This window comes from Callorhinchus milii, unplaced genomic scaffold (genome assembly GCF_018977255.1).
Source record: "Callorhinchus milii isolate IMCB2004 unplaced genomic scaffold, IMCB_Cmil_1.0 Scaffold1, whole genome shotgun sequence".
Taxonomy (NCBI): domain Eukaryota; kingdom Metazoa; phylum Chordata; class Chondrichthyes; order Chimaeriformes; family Callorhinchidae; genus Callorhinchus; species Callorhinchus milii.
This window is the reverse complement of record NW_024704742.1, coordinates 22,659,578-22,678,047: the sequence shown is the minus strand read 5'-3', so window position 1 is coordinate 22,678,047 and position 18,470 is coordinate 22,659,578. Positions and strand designations below refer to the sequence as shown.

At 44.2% G+C, this 18,470-nt stretch overlaps 1 protein-coding gene across 1 annotated transcript in view; it reads right to left on the bottom strand.

The window, feature by feature from the left end:
• The window catches only part of arhgap10 (Rho GTPase activating protein 10), a 100,348-nt gene that overhangs the window by 69,824 nt on the left and 12,054 nt on the right, over positions 1–18,470 (bottom strand). Inside the window, exon 2 of the mRNA XM_042338315.1 lies at positions 689–784. Within this exon, the coding sequence (XP_042194249.1) occupies positions 689–784 (96 nt within the window). The remainder of the gene's footprint in view (positions 1–688; positions 785–18,470) is intronic.

Below are 18,470 nucleotides of genomic sequence, written 5' to 3'. Positions count from 1 at the left end.
CAAATGGAAGGCTTATTATCAAATGCAAGGAATATTATAGTCTCCGCAGAACCAAGGAATTTCTGAACTATTAGCAGCTCTGCTCAATCATAGCTAAGAATGATGAACAACTGGAAGTAGTTTACAGATTATTCAGTGGAACCTGTTAAAATACAGAGCAAAATAAAATTATCACCACTCTAATGGACACATTCAGATACAACATTCCATGTTATTTAAGAGTCTGATTTGATGCCTAGTAAGATTACCACCATTTCCTCCGTGATGCAATAGTAACCTTTTATTATGATGCATTATAGATCAGCTGCCGAGTACTCCTTTTTTATTTGAAAGAAATTACATTAAACAGTGCAGGCACATTCCTTCACCATCTAGAGGACTGACATACATGCACCTTCTGCGACAGGAGATGCATTTGCCTGTTACACAGTCCAGAAAAGTTTTCACAGAACATAATGGAAAACTATAGACAGATAGATTGAGGCAGGGAGTTCCAGAGATTAGGGGCTTTGGGGCTGAGGGCACCGCTGCTGATCGGGATGTGGAGGGGTACAGTGGTGATGTTGGACGCTGAGCGAAGAAGAGTGGGGGGAAAAGAGTGACCATAGGCTCAGTTGAAGTAGGTTTTGAACTGCAGGTTCTACAAAGGAGAGTTCATTTCAGGTTAAAAGTGATGAGACGCACTTACCAATAGATCGCTCGTCGTCGGTCTCCGCATCCCCAATAAATTCAAAGGAGAACTCCGCCAGAGAGTGAGAGAACTTCCTCTGCGCCGCAGTGAGTTCTGAAAGGGACAAAGATAAGGAAACAATGGAGAGTTAGTTACTACAATCAGAGGCAGGCAGTAGATAAAATAAATTGGGCCATTCACTTCATGGCTGTTTGTGCGACAATAATGTGTCATATTCGCCTACAAAATACAGTCATTACACTTTATGGTATGGTAAATCCTGTGAAGCGCTTTCAGATATCCTCCTGATGTGAAAGGTGTTATATCAAGGGCCTATTATAAAGCCTAATTCCTATTAAAACAACACCACCGGAAGACCCTGTTACAATTTTTAAATCGTTTCCACCCCCACCCCATTGTTTCAGACCTCGGGACCAAAAAGAGTTCCATCAACAGCTGAATGGTTGTCTATGGCAGCCCTTGGGCTGAAAAACTAAGGACATTTTTTGGAGCTTCTGAATGCTTTTAACTGCAAAATGCGCATGAGTCAACATGTGTGGGATGAAGTTCCAACTGGGTCCAGATTTCCTCTATTAACAAAGCATTTCAGAGGATCCAGAATTAGGCAAATTCTTAAACTCGTCTAAGTGTAAAGCTTGTTTTCCATAGGTTTTTCACCCACAAAACATAGTCAATTCACTTCACAGTATATGCTGTGAAGCCCTTTGAGATGTCTAGAAGACATGACAAGGTGTCATATTAAAAGGCAAGGATTAATATTATTATTATTATTAGTGTCTTTTTTCAAATAAATTAACTACAGAAAACCAGTTTGAAGTTTGAAACTGAATTCAACAACTTGCTAAAATTCTGGGTGCTCCAAAATGCTATGTGAATAAGAGTAACTCTAGAGCCAGTTGAAATTTCTTCCCAAGAGTCTCCCGACAATTGCTATCAGCTAAGTAACTATGTAACTACAACTTGTATTCATATAGCACCCTTCATCGGAGTGCTTAACAGTGGCAGAGCCTTGACACTGAGCCGGGGGAGGGAGGAGGCCGTCAGCACGGTCGAAGACGAAGGTCTTCAGTCGTGATCTAAAAGAGGGGATGTAGGGGGCAAGGCGAAGGGATTGGGGGAGAGCGTTCCAATGCTTTGTGGCATGGTAGCTGAAAGCACAGCCACCATTAGTGGAGGGGAGGGGACGAGGGACAAGTAGGAGACCAGAGCCAGGTGAGAGGAGGCAGTGGGTAATGGAGTGGGGAGAAAGCAGGTCAGAAAGGTAGGGAGTTGGATAAGTGTGAAGGGATTTGTAGATGACTGAGAGGATCTTAAAATTGATCCATTCTGTGATACAACAACAACAACAACAAGATTCCATTTATAAAGCGCCTTTCACGTCAGGAGGACGTCCCAAGGCGTGATAGGGAGCCAGTGGAGCTTGGCGAGGGCTGGTGTGATGGGGATCCGGAGATTAGTGTGGGTTAGAATATGTACGGCCGAGTTCTGAATCAGTTGTAGTTTGGAGCTGGAGAGACCCTTGAGGAGCACTTTAGAGGAGTAAAACGTAAAAGAGCAGGCAGCTAATTTACCTGAGAAAAATGTGATATGAATCATTCTTTTTTAAAAATTCCCATCAATTCATCAATACACATAGTTTTTAAAAAATCCATCCATTTGGCTTTTTTAAGCATTGTTTTTGAGGAAATGGGGAGCTTGTGTACTTAAGAGCCATTTGGACTACAGCTGGAGCATAAAGTGAAAACCGGTCGATGCAAATCAACCGATGATGTTGGGTTAATTAATGTAAAACACGGGGCAAATGGCTGTGCAGCAAATGCAAGTGTGCGGTGGTAGATGGTTCAATACTTGCGTCTTTGACCAGAAACAGTACAGAACTTGTGTGACTACACATACAGAGAGGTAAAGACTTAAATACCTGAATTGTAACTGAGTAAAGAAAAGTTGTGCAAGAGAAGCTCAGATAAAGAATGAAGTTAATTAATCCTTGCATTTGATATAGTGCTTTTCACGTCGGGAGGACATCCCAAAGCGCTTCACAGAATATACTGTAAAGTGAGTTGACTGTATATTTGTGGGCGAACGCGGCAGCCAATTGCGCACAGCAATGTCCCACAAACAGTCATAGATTGAAAATGACCAATTTAATTATTGTTTTTTTTGTTTTTTGGAGGGATTATTATTAGGCTCTGTGTGGGGTAAGGAAACTTGCCCAAGGTTTCGCCCTGTGCCTGGAATTGAACTCAGGTCTCTCGCTTGCAAAGCGAGTGCTCTAACCACTGAGCTACAGGACTCCACTTGCAATAGGAAGGTGGGTATTTTGGACAGCCTTCAGGCTTTCTAGACTACCCACCTTCCGATTGCAACATCAAGATTTCTTTTTTATAAATAAAATGAGTTCAGCATCCTGTTCTCAACCACCTTTCCTGGCAAGCTATTGTTCAACCTCACAATACACACAGTCAAATCACTTTACAGTACATCCTGTGATGCGCTTTGAGACATCGATATTATGAGACGCTATATAAATGAAAGTTGTTTTTGTTGTATGTCAAAATGCAAAATCAATGAAGTGATTTTGTGTTTTTAGGCACTTTACAAAAGATCATCAGAAAGACCATGGTTCAATGATCCCAAATAATAATAATAATAATCCTTGCATTTGATATAGCGCTTTTCACGTCTGGAGGACTGTAAAGTGAATTGACTGTATATTTGTGGGCAAACGCGGCAGCCAATTCCGCACATCTTTGGGAGTGTAAACAAAATCACATTGAATAACACCTTTATGAGGAGCTAGTCAGTCCGTTTTCTGCTGCCCAAGGTATGTGCTTGTTGTTCTCGACAGTTTGGGAATTCAAACCGACTGGAGCAACCCATTCAAAGCCTGGGATGTACAGTGATAATAATCCTTGCATTTGATATAGCACCTTATCACATCTCCTAGAAGTCCCAAAGTACTTCACAGAATATACTGTAAGGTGCATTGTAAGTTCCTTTTTATGGGCGCAGATTATATTTTATTACAATTTAAGAACATTTTGTTTGTTCTGCAATCATGATTTATCTGGGTACAGAGATCTTGATATCTTTCAGGAGGGAGATTCTCCTCATCTCATCAGCTGTCTGTCTGAAGACAATCTCATCTACAAACTAGAGGCACACTACACACAACCTCAGATTCAGTGTGAGAGCTACCAACTAAGTCAGGATGCCAACAGTTGTGCTCATTTGGACTCAACTCAGGCATATGTAAATCCCAGGACAATATCTCACATGCTTCTGGATTTCCTATAGTTGAATGTGAAGACTGAGGCCCTCCTGATTGACTCGCGCCAGCGTCTCTGCACCTCAGGCTCTGGCCGCATCAACCTCCATGGTTGCACACTTCAACTCACCGCCAGTCAGGAACCTCGGTGTCTTGTTCGACCCTCAACTATCTTTTCTTCCCCGTATCCAAGCCATGACCCGCTCTGTCTTCCCTCACTTCCGTAACATCGCCTGACTCCACCACTACCTCACCCCTCAGGCCACTGAAACTCTTGTTCATGCCTTCATCACCTCCAGGCTCAACTATGCAAACGCAAACTCCCTGCTTCTCAGCCTTCCCAACTCCTCCCTCCACAGGCTGCAGATAATCCAGAACTCTGCAGCCTGTGTCCTCTCCCGCACCAAACTCCATGACCCCATTTCCCCCATTCTCACCCGACTCCATTGGCTCCCTATCCTTCAGAGGATCCAGTTCAAGATCCTGGTCCTCACCTACAAAGCCTTCCATGGCCTCGCCCCACCTTACCTCTGCGACCTCCTAAACCCCTACCAACCCGCCCACTCCCTCCGCTCAGCCGGTTCCAGCCTGATCCACATCCGCGACCCACCCGCCCCACCATTAGAGGGAGAGCCTTCAGCCACTCTGCCCCCAACCTCTGGAACTCCATCCCCCAATCACTCTGCCTCTCCCCCTCCTTAGCCTCCTTCAAGTCCCACCTCAAAACCCTCCTCTTGGACCATGCCATCGGTCACCGCCCTTCCCTTCCTCTCCCTTCTTCCTCCATGACCCCAGCTTGGGTCTGAAATGCGGTACACTGTCCAGCGCCTTGGGATGTCTTCCTGACATGAAAGGCACTATACGTGACAGTGTGGGGACTGGAGGAGAAACCGTTGGAGGCAACAAAGTGGAGATGGTGAGACAGCTAGGATTCGATCCAGGCAAGGGCAGGTCCGCGAAGATTAAGAGGAGAGGCGGTGTATCAGGATGGAGGGTCAACGGTGTCGAAGGCAGCAGAGAGGTCGAGGAGGACAAGGATCACAGATGTTCAGAACGTTATTAGTGACTTTGACTAGGGCTGTTTCCGTGCTGTAGGCAGCGCGGAAGCCGGATTGGAGGGGTTCAAAGAGGGAATGGCAAGAAAGAAAGGACTCGACGACTCGTTCCAGGACCTTGGAGAGGAATGGGAGGTTAGAGATGGGATGGTAGCTGGAGAGGAGGGATGGGTCCAGAGAAGGTTTATTCAGGATGGGGGTGATGACGGCTATTTTTAGGGGGTTGGGACTGAATCAGTGGACAAGGAGAGGTTGATGACGTTAGACCGGAGAGGGGCCAGAAGGTGGAGCTGGGAGATGAGGAGAGAGGTGGGGATGGGATCGAGGGAGCAGGTGGTGGGTTTGAGTTTGCGAACGATGGCGGTGAGGGAGGAGGAAGAGATAGGGTCGAAGGAGTATAGGGGGGGAATGGTGGGGGGTGGGTCATGAGGGACACGTGATGTGGTGATCTGGACTAATCTTCACAACCACCTTAAAGGGCTTATTCACATTCACAGGATAAATTGAAGGAAGTTGAATGCACATAGTCATTAAAGGCTTAACTAGTTTCTTCCCCTGTATTCAATGGCTGTTTAATTGTCAAAGTACCCAAGAGCATGTTCAAATACGTTTCTCGACCTTCAATAATTTAAACAGTAATTAAATCACAGCAAAATTAAAATAGATTCTTGACAAGTTGTGACATGATACTGTATTTCCTTTAACAGTTGTGGGCACAATCCAGAATAGCTTTCAAAGGGAACCAGAAAGATAACTAAAAACTGAATAATCTGCACGGGTAAATGGGCCAGCACAGACAGGATGAACTGAATGTTTTCTTCGAGGTGTAAATGTTGATAGTTCTATAGCATTCAGAGGAATAATCATTTCAACATACATTGAGCACAGTATTAATGCCACATCTGTGGAGTCCTGTAGCTCAGTGACTAGAGCACACGCCTCCCAAGTGAGAGATCTGGGTTCGAATCCCGGCAAGTTTTCTTACTCCACACACCTCTGCTTACCTATCAGTAAGTAGGAACCTGGTTGTTAGTCGACTGGCAGATCACTTTTCAGGGAATAACAATTCCTTCAAAAAATAATAAACTGGTCACTCAATCAACAGCTGTTTGTGGGACACTGCTGCGGACAACTAGCTACTGTGTTTCACTCACAAAATATACAGTTAATTTACTTTACAGTATATTCTGTGAAGAGCTGTGAGAAATCTCAAAGACGTGATAAGGAGCTGTATCAAATGCAAGTATTATTATTATTATCTGTGATATTGATGTATTCTGAAAACATACAGTGTGCTTTAAGAAACTAGAGTGGTTGGTTTTACTTTTATGACACCAGAGTATGGGTTGGAGTACTTCTGGAGTTTAACCACCTAAAACTGCAGTTGAGTCATCTGGAAGAAAAAAACATCTCCACCTTCCTCCCTCCGTCACTCCCCACCAACTCCATTTTGAATTGTTTCATTCCCGGTTTTCCCAGCTCACAAATCACTTTGTCAAGACGTCTAAAAATACTTCACAGGATATGGAGTGAATTGACATGGATATGAAGTGCATTTTGTGTGTAAAACGAGGCCTCCAGTTTTGCACACAGCAGTATCCCACAAACAGCCATGGAGTGAATGACCAATTTTATTGGGGGGGATTGTTGGCTCCACCTCCAACAACAATGTAACACCCCCCAGCACTGCACTGGAGTGTTATTTTAGACTATGTGATTCCAAGTCCCACCGTGGGGCTTGACCCCACAACCTTTGGATTCAAGAGGTGAGAGTGCTAACACTGAGCCAGGCGTGTGCACTAACCTGCCCTCTGAAAACCGGAGGCCAAGCTTTCAGATTCTAACCCCCTAACCTCTTGAACTCCCTCCCTCCATCTCGACCCTTCTTAAAACCTACCTCTTCGATCTTAGACAGGTCACCCCCCCCTTTCCCCCCTGCTCATCATCATCTGACCCCATCATTATAAAACGCTCACAGGCAATATCCTATACAAAGGGCACTATATAAATACAACTGGTTGTTTTTGCTGTATTCAACTGTGACAAAAGCCCAAAAGCAGCATTGACTCAAATCTCAAAAACAACACTGTAGTACAGGATTCCACAGATTGTGCACAACCCCTCATGTGAGGCCCAGCAAAAAATTGCTGTCTGGAGGATTGTAACACTGGTAAATATTGCTTGCTTTTGACATTAAGGTTATCTTGTTTTAAAACGGGAACTCCTCTCACGCCCACTTTTAAAAAAAATACAAGTTGGATTGCGAAAGAAATCTTCTGCCAAGTGTTGTGCATCATGTGTGACTGAGTGTTAAGAGGAATCTGGCTTGTAGTATACTACACTGTAACCTGAGAGTGGATGCCATCACTTGCTCCTCAGGCAATCCATTCTGGGTCAGGCATTGAGTCATTGGGAACGTCTGTCTTGCAGCTGCATGTAAAACATTCCCAGTTATCCCTGTGCATAAGCAAACCATTTTAAAACCGTAAATCTTATCTAAAGACTTCTTGCAGCTAATATAAATCCTCTATTAGTTCCCAGGAGCACAAGCTCCAGAATAACCTAGTCACATTGGAGCAGCAGCAGCAGCCAAAGCTCAACCCTCTCCCCTCCACTACCACTCATACAACAGCATTCCTCCACAACACTATTGATCAGGGTTCAAAACATGCATCCTCTTAAAAGTTACCTTGCTGTTGTACAATTTTTCCAATCTACATTTTCAACTGCACTCTGTGGAAACAGAACAGCTCAGCTTGTGTCCAACAAATTCAATTGTTCGACTTTGGTGAAACTACAATGACAAGGTGACCCGAGAACACCTGGCCCGGAACCCCGGTCCATACTTCAGACACACCCTCCTGCGGCTATGGGAGAAGGAAATAGTTGGAACAGCTGAAGTTCCTAAGGTTGATCGTGCAATGCTTATAGGCGCATCACCAAACAGGACGTGTGCTCTTCAGCAACTCTTGGATCACTAAGACTAACAGTTAGGGAAAACATTAGAAATGGCTCATCCTTTTCTCTCCATTAACTCTATACGTGATACAGCGTGCAGCTTTCGCTGTATTTAAAATAAAAAGACAACTGAAACATGGTGAAATCACGCAATGGAACGGCAAGGGTCCAGCTACAGGTCCAACCACATTTGGTCAGATAACCAGCACTGCCTCAACTCACAAAGGCTGACTAGTTAATTGTTACATGCAATAATAATGATAATAATAATCCGTGCATTTATTACAGTGCCTTATGACGCCTTCAAGACGTCTCAAAGTGCTTCACAGAATATACTGTAAAGTGAATTGACTGTATATTTTACGGGCCAAACGCGGAAATAGAGCGAAGTTCACAAAAGTCACTTGAAAGTTTTTAAGAGCAATTGCCGTCAAACATCCCTTCTATAATTCTCGGCTTGAAGTATTAGCATATAGTGGAATTTAGAAGTCAGTGAAGAAAGGTACAATATATGTCACGTTTTAATTTCAGACATGAATGTGAAAAGGCTTCAACACACAATATGCGTCAATTAAAAATCTGCTGTGCTATATATAACCTTACACAACAAGAGAATCCACAAGCCAATGCCATACAGCTTGCCAGGCCAGATAAATACAACGCTACAAATGCTGCACACATTTCTCAGAAAGTACGGTATTAACTGAGCAGATTCTGACAAGTAGTCCTGGAAAGCAAAGGAATGTTATCACAAGGGACTGATTGACTTATTTCTTCAAGTAAGTCCCTTGTGTATATATACCACAGCTGTGCGCAGTAATCTGTTCTACACAACAGCATCATTGGGCGGGAAAAAAAAAACTTGGAGATTTGGCTTCACACTCAGTGACTTCATCATGAAATACCACTTCAACAACCACAGTAAAAGTTACTCAAAGGAAAATCACATATACACTCCTCTATAGCTTAATATAACTGGATCATTGACGGTCCATTGAAAATTGCTATTACAATACTCTATACTTCGCGCCATTGCCACATATCCCACATTTGACAGCACCGATCAAAGAATTAAATCAATTACAACCATAACGTTGGTTTTAGTCACAGTCAACATTGCTAAACAACATTGTAACCAACATCTGTGGCCACGTCTGTGACCAAGTGTCACTTTTATTACGTCCAAGCACTACTGACTGAATTGTGGAGATAAGATCAACAAAATTACATTTGTGTGGCGCCTTTCACGTCGGGAGGACGTCGCAAGGTGCTGGATAGACAGAGGTTCGGACCCGAGCTGGGGGTTGGGATCGGGGAGGGTGGAGGGCGGGAGGGGGGGAGGGGGAGAAGGGGGAAGAGGAGGGTCTTGAGATGGGTCTTGAAGGCGGCAATGGAGAGGGCGAAGCGGAGAGACTGCGGGATGGAGTTCCAGATGGTGAAGGCAGAGTTGCAGAAGGCCTGCCCGCCAATAGTGGGGCAAGCGAGGCGGGGGATGTGAAGCAGGCCAGAGCCTGCTGAGCAGAGGGAGCGAACAGGATGGTAGGGGGTCAGGAGGTTGCGGAAGTACAGTGGAGAAAGACCATGGAGCTTTGAAGGTGAGGACCAGGATCTTGAATTGTATCCACTATGTGATTGGAAGCCAGTGGAGTCGGACAAGGATGGGGGTGATAGGGTCACGGAGCCTGGTGCGAGAGAGGACACGGGCTGCAGAGTTCTGGATGATCTTCAGCCTATGGAAGGAGAAGTTGGGGAGGCCGACAAACAAAACGTTTGCATAGTGAAGCGCGTATGAGGATTTCGGCAGCCTTGGTGCGAGACAGTGGTGGAGCCGGGCGATGTTGTGGAGGTTGGGGAAGGCAGAGCGGATCATGGCACGGATGTGGGGTAGAAAGGATAGTTGAGGGTCAAAGAAGATGCCAAGGTTCTGGACTGGCTTAGTAAGGTGGATGATGATGCTGTCAGTGCCTGAGATGTGGAGGCACTGACGGGAGCCGATGAGGAGAGCCTCAGTCTTGTTGACGTTCAACTGAAGAAAAGTAGCTCTCATCCAGGACTTGATGTCCGACAGACATTCTGTCAGGACAGCAGTGGTCCTGGAGTCTAGGGTGGAGGCAGAGAGGTAGAGTTGGGTGATATCTGCATACATGTGGAAGTTGACCCCATGTCTGTGGATGATGTCACCAAGTGGGAGCATATAGGTATTGAAGAGGAGGCGACCAAGAACAGAGCCCTGAGGAACACCACACAAGATGGTGCAGGGGCTAGAGGAGAAACCGTATGTGATGATGTTTTTTAAGGATAGGAGTGATAATGGCCGTTTTTAATGGGTGGGGAATGGCACCAGTGGACAGGGAGAGGTTTATGATGTTTGTGAGTAGAGGGGCAAGGAGGTGGAGCTGGGAAGTAAGGAGTGGGGTAGGGATGGGGTCAAGGGAGCAGGTGGTCGGTTTCATGCAGGTTAGAGTGATGGTGAGAGAGGAGTGGGAGACAGGTTCAAAGGTGTGGAGGGTCCAATAGGTAAGGCCTGGGGTGGGAGGGGGAGATTGGAAGGGTGTAGTAGACGGAATGTCAAAGGCAGCTGAGTGGATCTCCTCGACTTTGGATTCGAGGAAGTCCAGCATTGCCTCACAGTTGGCATTTGAGATGAGGATGGACGAGACGTGAGAGGGTGGGTGGAGGAGCTGGCTTGTGATGGAGAAGAGGAGCTTGGGGTTGTCCTTGGCCTCCAAGATTTAGCGGAGGCGAGGACGAGGACGGAGTGGTAAGATTTGATAAGGTCCAGCCACATCTACCGATGGACCGTTAAGTTTGATTTAAGCCAGGTATGTTCAGCAGCACGCACCTGTGCTTCAAGGGAGCGGAGGTGGCTGGTGTACCATGGTGACTTACGTGAATAGGAGATGGTTTGGGAAGAGAGGGGCACAAGGGAATCAAGAGTGGAGGAGAGGGAAATGTGGAGAAGAGTGACCAAGGAGGATAGGTCATTTGCAGGGGGAAGCCCAGAGGGGAAGGAGTTCAGGTGACCACGGACCCCCTCGATCTGGTGATCAGAAGCCACAGAGAGGTTTCTCACGACATTGCAGCGAGTTGGACAGGGGACTTTTGCAGATGGGACCAGGATTCCAGCCTCATCCAGAACAATGAAACTTGTCTGAGCTGTTTCCTTTAGTAATTCAGATACAGCGCACAAACTGACAGACAGTCATGGGAATGCAAAACCCAGTGTCAATCTTCCTCTAAATATCTCATTTCAACACGAGTTTTGCAATAACATGGCAAGATTTCCAGTCACAGAGGCAATTTCCTTGTGTGGGTGGCTTATGTGAAACTCTCAGTCTCTTAAGCATGGTTTCCCTTTGTGTTAGACACCAGACTGAACAACAAAAAAAAGCACAAGACTACAGCACTTTAATAATATAATAATAATCCTTGCATTTGATATAGCACTTTTCACATCTTCCAGACATCTCAAATCGCTTTGCAGAATACACTGTAAAGTGAATTGATTGTATATTTGTGGGCAAAACGCGGCTGCCAATTCCACACAGCAGTGTTCCACAAACAGTTGTGGATTGAGCATAACATTCATTCTCACAATCATTAAAATAATCAAACCTTCCTATGGTTGCATTTATAGCAGGCATCAAAAAACAAGCCATTTACTTGTAAAAACAAAACAAAAGAGATACAAGTATGGAGTCCTGTAGCTCAGTGGTTAGAGCACTCGCCTTGCAAGCGAGACACCTGGGTTCAATTCCAGGCAGGTCAGGGCGAAACCTTGGGCAAGTTTCCTTACTCCACACACCTAATAATAATCCCTCCAAAAACAAAAAACAATAATAATAAATTGGTCACTTCAATCCACAACTCTTTGTGGGACACTGCTGTGTGCAATTGGCTGCTACGTTTCTCCCACAAATATACAGTCAATTCACTTTACAGTATATTCTGAAGCGCTTTGAGACATCTAGAAGACGTGAAAAGCGCTATATCAAATGCAAGGATTATTATTATTATTATCATAAAAGCATCTGGCCACAGGCATGAAGATTTAATCAGGTCTCATTCAAGAATCCATGAGCTTCTATTCGTATAATGAGAAGGGGAACACCTCTTGAAGAATCTTCTAGATATTGTATTTTAATCTTCCAAATAGTTCTAATCCTGCAGATCAGTGCTTTGGTGGGATGGGGTGGGGCAGAGCGGAGGGTGGGTGGGGAACAGGAAAAGAACAAGTGGTGAAGATGACGCTAAAGGGGTCTAATTTCACCGAGCATCGCAGATCCAAAGTGGATGACCAATTTTATCTGGGGCACTGTTTGCCAGGCCACCAGGAGAAATTCCCGAATCTTTTCAAATAGTATTGTAGGATCTTTAACGTCCACCTGAACAGGCAGACGAAACGTGGGTTTAATGTCTCATCCGAAGGATAGCACTTCCATCAATGCAGTACTTCCTGAGCACTCTATAGCACTAGACTGAGTTCAAAGTGCTGAATTGGGGCTTGAACAGACACCAGAATGCTACCAACTGAGTCGGGCTGGGATGTGATTTATTGCTTTAAACCAGTCAGCTAACATGGGCAAACTTCAAAAACATTTCACAGCCACATACAACAGTCAGTGTTCAGTGCCGAGCAGATTCAACATTGGGACAAAAAGACTGGTACCCATCAGACCCACTCTATCACTGGTCTCACAATAATCAATAGTAATAAATAGTATCCTTTGAGAGGCCAGCTTGAGAAGTCATATTGAGATCACTCTATGTAATTTCAATGTACTCCACAGATATAAAAGATTTCCCAGTCCACAAGATCTGCTTAATGGAGATATCTCACTGATGTCAGAGGAATGTCTTTTTGAGAGCCAACATAGCTCATTCCCATTGAGCTACAGTAGCAAATAAAATAATTTTTTCATAAACCTTTCTTCTTCATGCTGCTGGGAGACCAAGACAGCACACTACAGCATAAATAAATAGGCCGTTCAGCCCAATTAGTCAGCGCCAGCGTCTATACTCCTTCTTCCTCTTTATGCGTCAAGATTCCTCGTAAATATTGCTGTGCGCAATTGGCTGCCGCGGTCGCCCACAAATATACAGTCAATTCACTTTACAGTATATTCTGTGAAGCGCTTTGGGACGTCCTCCCGACGTGAAAAGCGCTATATCAAACGCAAGGATTATTATTATAAATATGATGATGTTTTTTGCTTCAACCACAGTGTCCAGCAATGAGTTCTACATTCTCATGACCCTCTGCATAATAACAGTAATCCTTGCATTTGATATAGCACCTTATCATGACTTCTAGACGTCTCAAAGAACTTCATGGAATATACTGTAAAGTGTATATTTTGTGGACGAAATGCGGCAGCCATTTGCACACAGCAGTGTCCCACAAAAATTTGTGGATTGAAGTGAACAATTTATTATTGCTTTTTTTCTTGAGGGATTATTATTATTAGGAGTGTGGAGTAAGGAAACTTGCCCAAGGTTTTGCCCTGCCGGGAATCAAACCCAGGTCTCTCGCTTGCGAGGTGAGTGCTCTAACCACAGAGGTACAGGACTCCAAAAAACAAGTTCCTTCTAAACTCCCTTTTAGATCTGCTACTGGCTATCTTAAAGCACTCCAAGACGCCACCCCACGTAAAGGGCACCATATAAATCCAAGTTGTTGTTATATTTATACCCCCTAATTTTGGAATAACCAACAAGCGGTAACAGCCTATTAACATCCACCTAGTTAAATCTTAACAGTCCAGCCTACAGATTTCTCAAGACTGTTGTACGCAATTCTCTGCAATGGGTGAGCGGGAGATTCAACTCAAATCAGGGCAAGAGAGTTGAATAGATTTTTCAGCTCACAAGAAGCAATCCAAACAGATTAAACCCATCACATCAGGGATAGTGGCAACACTGGGCACCAAGTTATTCACGTTCTCAGCATTCCACTGGGATAATCATTCCCACATTAAGCTGTTGGTAAAGGATCAGTGTAATCATCAACAAGAAGATTTAATGATTCGCTTGACATTGCACCAGCTCAACCTGCAACAATGAACATTAGATTTCAAAAGGCCAAATAATAGCCTAATTTCCATACAAATTATCCGAGTTTGTATCGTAACAAGGGGTATGTCACAACATTTTTCTAGGCTAAAGTAAATTCCAAATCCAAACTAGCAGCAAATGTTTTAAAGTAGTGACCACTTCATGTAAATGTCCATGTTACCAGTGCAAAAGGTACATTCAAAGTTACTAAACATAAGTTTTCATGCTTTCTAAACAGTATCTTAGTTATCCTGGTTTACTCCTCTGACTATAGACTCTTTTGTTGACTCTCAGCATCCCCATTTACCTATTCAACCAATTACCGTGGTTCAAAATCTTAAAATTAGAGTTAAGCCAGTCAGAACAGAGAGAAACTTTCACACACAAGAGGCCACTGAATGTGGAATGCACAGCTTTTTGGGGGCGTCAGCCGGATGTCTGACACATGCGGTTATCCATCACCATGTTTAAATAGTATCCAAACCAAGCTGAGAATTCTATGCATCCCATCTACACATGGAAATCCCAGAGGTAGATTATTGGAATGGAATGCACCCTCTCGCCCCGGAGGGACACATCCTGCTTCCCAAATTCTGAAAAGGTTTAGGCGCAGGTTGCCAAGAGCCAAGGTTTGGGAAACCCTGAGTGTGTGTTGGGGTACTGCTCAAGTCTAATCAGCTAAACCCACATAGGTCGCCATTGATAGCACTGTCTGACAAGCTTTCCCGCTGCTTGTCAAGCTAGGACCACCCTACCCGTTAGGGCTTTGGCTTGTAAAGTAAAGCGGAGCTAAGTGGGATGACTCCCTGGCCCCTTTGACTGGTCTGCCCTTCCAGGTCCTGCTGATGGGCCAGGCTGGCTGTCTTGTCATCAGCAGTGCCCTGGAATTCTGCGGACATGAACATTATTTTCAGCAAGGTAGAAAAGGTACCCGACTTGTTTGATTTAAATGAGGCCAATGATTTAGATCTTATTAATGCAGAGTGATGTGGATGAAAGCAGGAGAATTAGAATGTAAGGAGGCAATTTAATTGTGGAGGCAGAACTGAAAGACTATTACAAAATGATATGCTTTCAGGCAGTTGTTGAAATAAGAATGCTTTCCCTGCATCACAGCACAATAATTACTTAAAAGTGAATTGCAACAAAAGCACTTAGTGCAATACATTTCTATGCATCACGATTAGCCAGTATGAGCGTAGAGAAGAGAATAAACACCTAAACCTGAATCCGAACCGATCTTGCGAATTTTCCCTACAACAACAACACAAACAACAAGATTCCATTTATAAAGCGCCTTTCACGTCAGGAGGACGTCCCAAGGCGCTGCACAGTTGGGTCATGACCCGAGCAGGGGGGAAATGGTCAGGGTGAGGGGACCCTAGTTTCAAGCTTACTTGCTTGACTCAATACCCACTTTTAAAGCAGTAGTAAATAGCCCTCCCCTTCTCTCATGCAGTTCATCCAGGCATTTCACCACTTACACCACAAAATTTCACTAAACCAAATGTGGTGCTTAGCCGTTTCAATGGCTAATACCCCCTTGCTGTGCTCTCCTGAGTGACTGCAGTTTACACAATCCAATTAAGATAAAGAAAAGATAAAGATTTAGCAAGAATGCACATTGTTTCAGTGGACTGAAGGCGTTCTTCTGTAGGGTGTGACACGTCTGACTCTTTTCCTCCCACTGAAAGTCTTTGTTATCCTCCTCTCGGACACTACTATTCTGTAGCACACAGGGAATTAGCGATGTCTTCATCAATTACTAAACAGTCCCTGATGTGCCATATAATAGCATTTAGTGTACACTCAACTATTGCCAGCAGAAATCCTATCAAAGGAACATGCAGACTCGCTAGTCTGAACAGGCAGGGAAAACAATACCAAAAATAACTATTGGAAAAGAGACTCCCCTCATGAACTACGATTCAGAGTACAGTTCACCCATGTTCATGCTAGTCTATCAGCTTACTGTTTTACAGTTGTATCGGTGCTCCATTCCTACAAACTCTTCGATTGTCTGTAACAGCACGGCACAGTCTGGACCACAGGCCTCACTGCAGGCAATGCAGCTGCCAGACTGCCCCGACAGGTGTACTGGGGGGGCGAAGGGAGACATCTGGTCCACTCGCTTTCCTTCCAACTGACAGAAGTGTCTAGAACAATCAAGCCCTCAGTTGAAAGTAAAGAGCAAATTCAGGGTGAGGGGAAAGGAGAGAGAAATACTGCATGGGCTTTTGAGGTGCTGGCAGTCACCCCCTCCTTTCCCCAAGCTGACGGTGCCACTGTTAAGCGCTCAGAGACGCTGCCGCGAGTGAAGAGCACTGTATAAATGCACGTTGTTGTTGTTGTTGAGTCAGCAAGGCCAAGAACAGGACAAGAAGAAAAGATAGCTGCCTGGGTACTTTAAAAAAACAGCAAGAGGAAATTTCAGGGCAGATCTCATCTCAGATCTCGTGGCTTCCTGAACTGTAAGCTACTCCTTGAGTAAGACAATTAATCAAAGTGAGTGTTGAGTAAATCTAGCTTCACCAATAAGAGTCTGGAGCAGGTCACTAAGTATTCCTCCCAGCTTTCAGATTCTTGTGCTAATGTGCCCAGCTTGATCTGCTCAATACCAAAGGCAGCACAATTTTCAACTTAACGCAAAGTGCACAATTGTGCTCACCCGATTTATTTTCAGCTATATTTTCTTGTCGAGAAATTGTCTCCTCTTGCTGAAGCAACTGGCAACCCCACCCCAAATTTCACGGGACAAAATGAGGGAGTCAATATGGATGCAATACCTGACAAGTTTGTTCCTGGAGCAGTGTGCCCCTAATATTTCCTGATCAGTTATTAAATGCTCATTTGTTATGCACTGCCTTCAGCAAGAATTTACATAGAGATAACGGCTTTCACATCAGTAGGTAGTCTCAAAGCATTTCACACATCTGATTGGGAGCTCGAGCTTGTAGGGAGTGAGGGAGTGGAAAAAGATGGGCAAAAACACAGTTGAAGAGATAGGTATTAAATAAAGCACAGACACTCCAGGATGGAGATTGGGGACAGAATGAGCGAAAAAAAAATTTAATCATTGACTTAAAGCTACAACTTCAGCTTGACACTGGGAAGTCAAGGTATATTAAAGGCTATGGAGAAAAGGCAGGGAAATGGGGGCGGGGGGGAGTTGGCTACAAACTAATAAACTGACAAGAGCTGGCTCAACAAAGCAAACAACGTTCTTCTGTTCTTAGATTCCTGTAATCAATGAAGTGCTTCACCAAGACCTAAGACCTGTCTTCTGTAACAGTTTTGGTTCAGGTGATTCTATAGTGAAAACAATAAAAATAAGATCTGACGGTTGCTTTAAAATTGGTTTAGAGTCAGCAATTACAACAGTGCCTGTGGCAATACAGTAATGTATAGGGCAAGCACACGGTATAGAGCCAGGTATTGAGCCATACAACCAGGAAGGTTCAGGAGGTTTATACCCGACCAGAACAGTTATGGTCAGCTATAGACCATCTGAGCGTTTCTGTATCATTCCTGACAGTAAAGTGTCACACTGACCTCAGGTTTGATTAATACTAATTGTCTAATCAGGAGCTGATGTAAAATCGGGGGAATAAATAGAAAAGTTTACTTTTTGGCACCAAGTCGGCATCTCAACTTTTTAATTTAACTTGGATCATTGTTCCTGGGATAATGTGTGTACTTAATAAAGTTTAAAGCAATGGAAGCTGCTAGAATAACCAACTGACTTAAGAATCGGACTTTGGCCATGATTTTATAACAGGACAGGAACCAATTCATGATACTGAGTAACCCGCTGAAATAAAACTTTCTCACTCACCTCAAAGTACTATGAAAAAAAACTTGCAACCGCCTAAATGAGTGGACTAAATCACACATCTAATGGTGTCTGTTTAATCACATTAGTGTTTAGAGCAGAGGTGTAATTGTACACAAGAAAAACATACCCCCACCAACCAACATTTTCATAATATCCAGTGCCAGAATACACTAAAACAAAATCACAAGACACATCCGGAGAATAAAATCTGGTAATACATAAAAAAGGGTCAGCGATAATAGCAATAGACTGAGGAGCAGGGTTCGCTCAGTGGGTGGGAGCAATTTGTGGCCTAGTAAACTCAGCAACTACAAACAGGCCTTTAATATTATCAGATCATATGGTCTTGTCCTCATTACAACTCAGAGCAAGAGTGGAAATAGAAAACCGCTGGGTGGCACAATACTCGGTGCATTTCACATATGTGCATTCAATGATTTAAGCCACTCAAAAGCATAGTCCCTTTTCTCCTAGCAACTGAAAGCCATGCCGGTCAGCTCCCCCCCATCCACCAAGTCTTCCTGAACTTGCAGCGCCCCAGTAACAATGCAACCTTTTATCCTGATGCTGCCAGCCAAAAGTCCAGCATGCATATGCTGAGTAGACCTT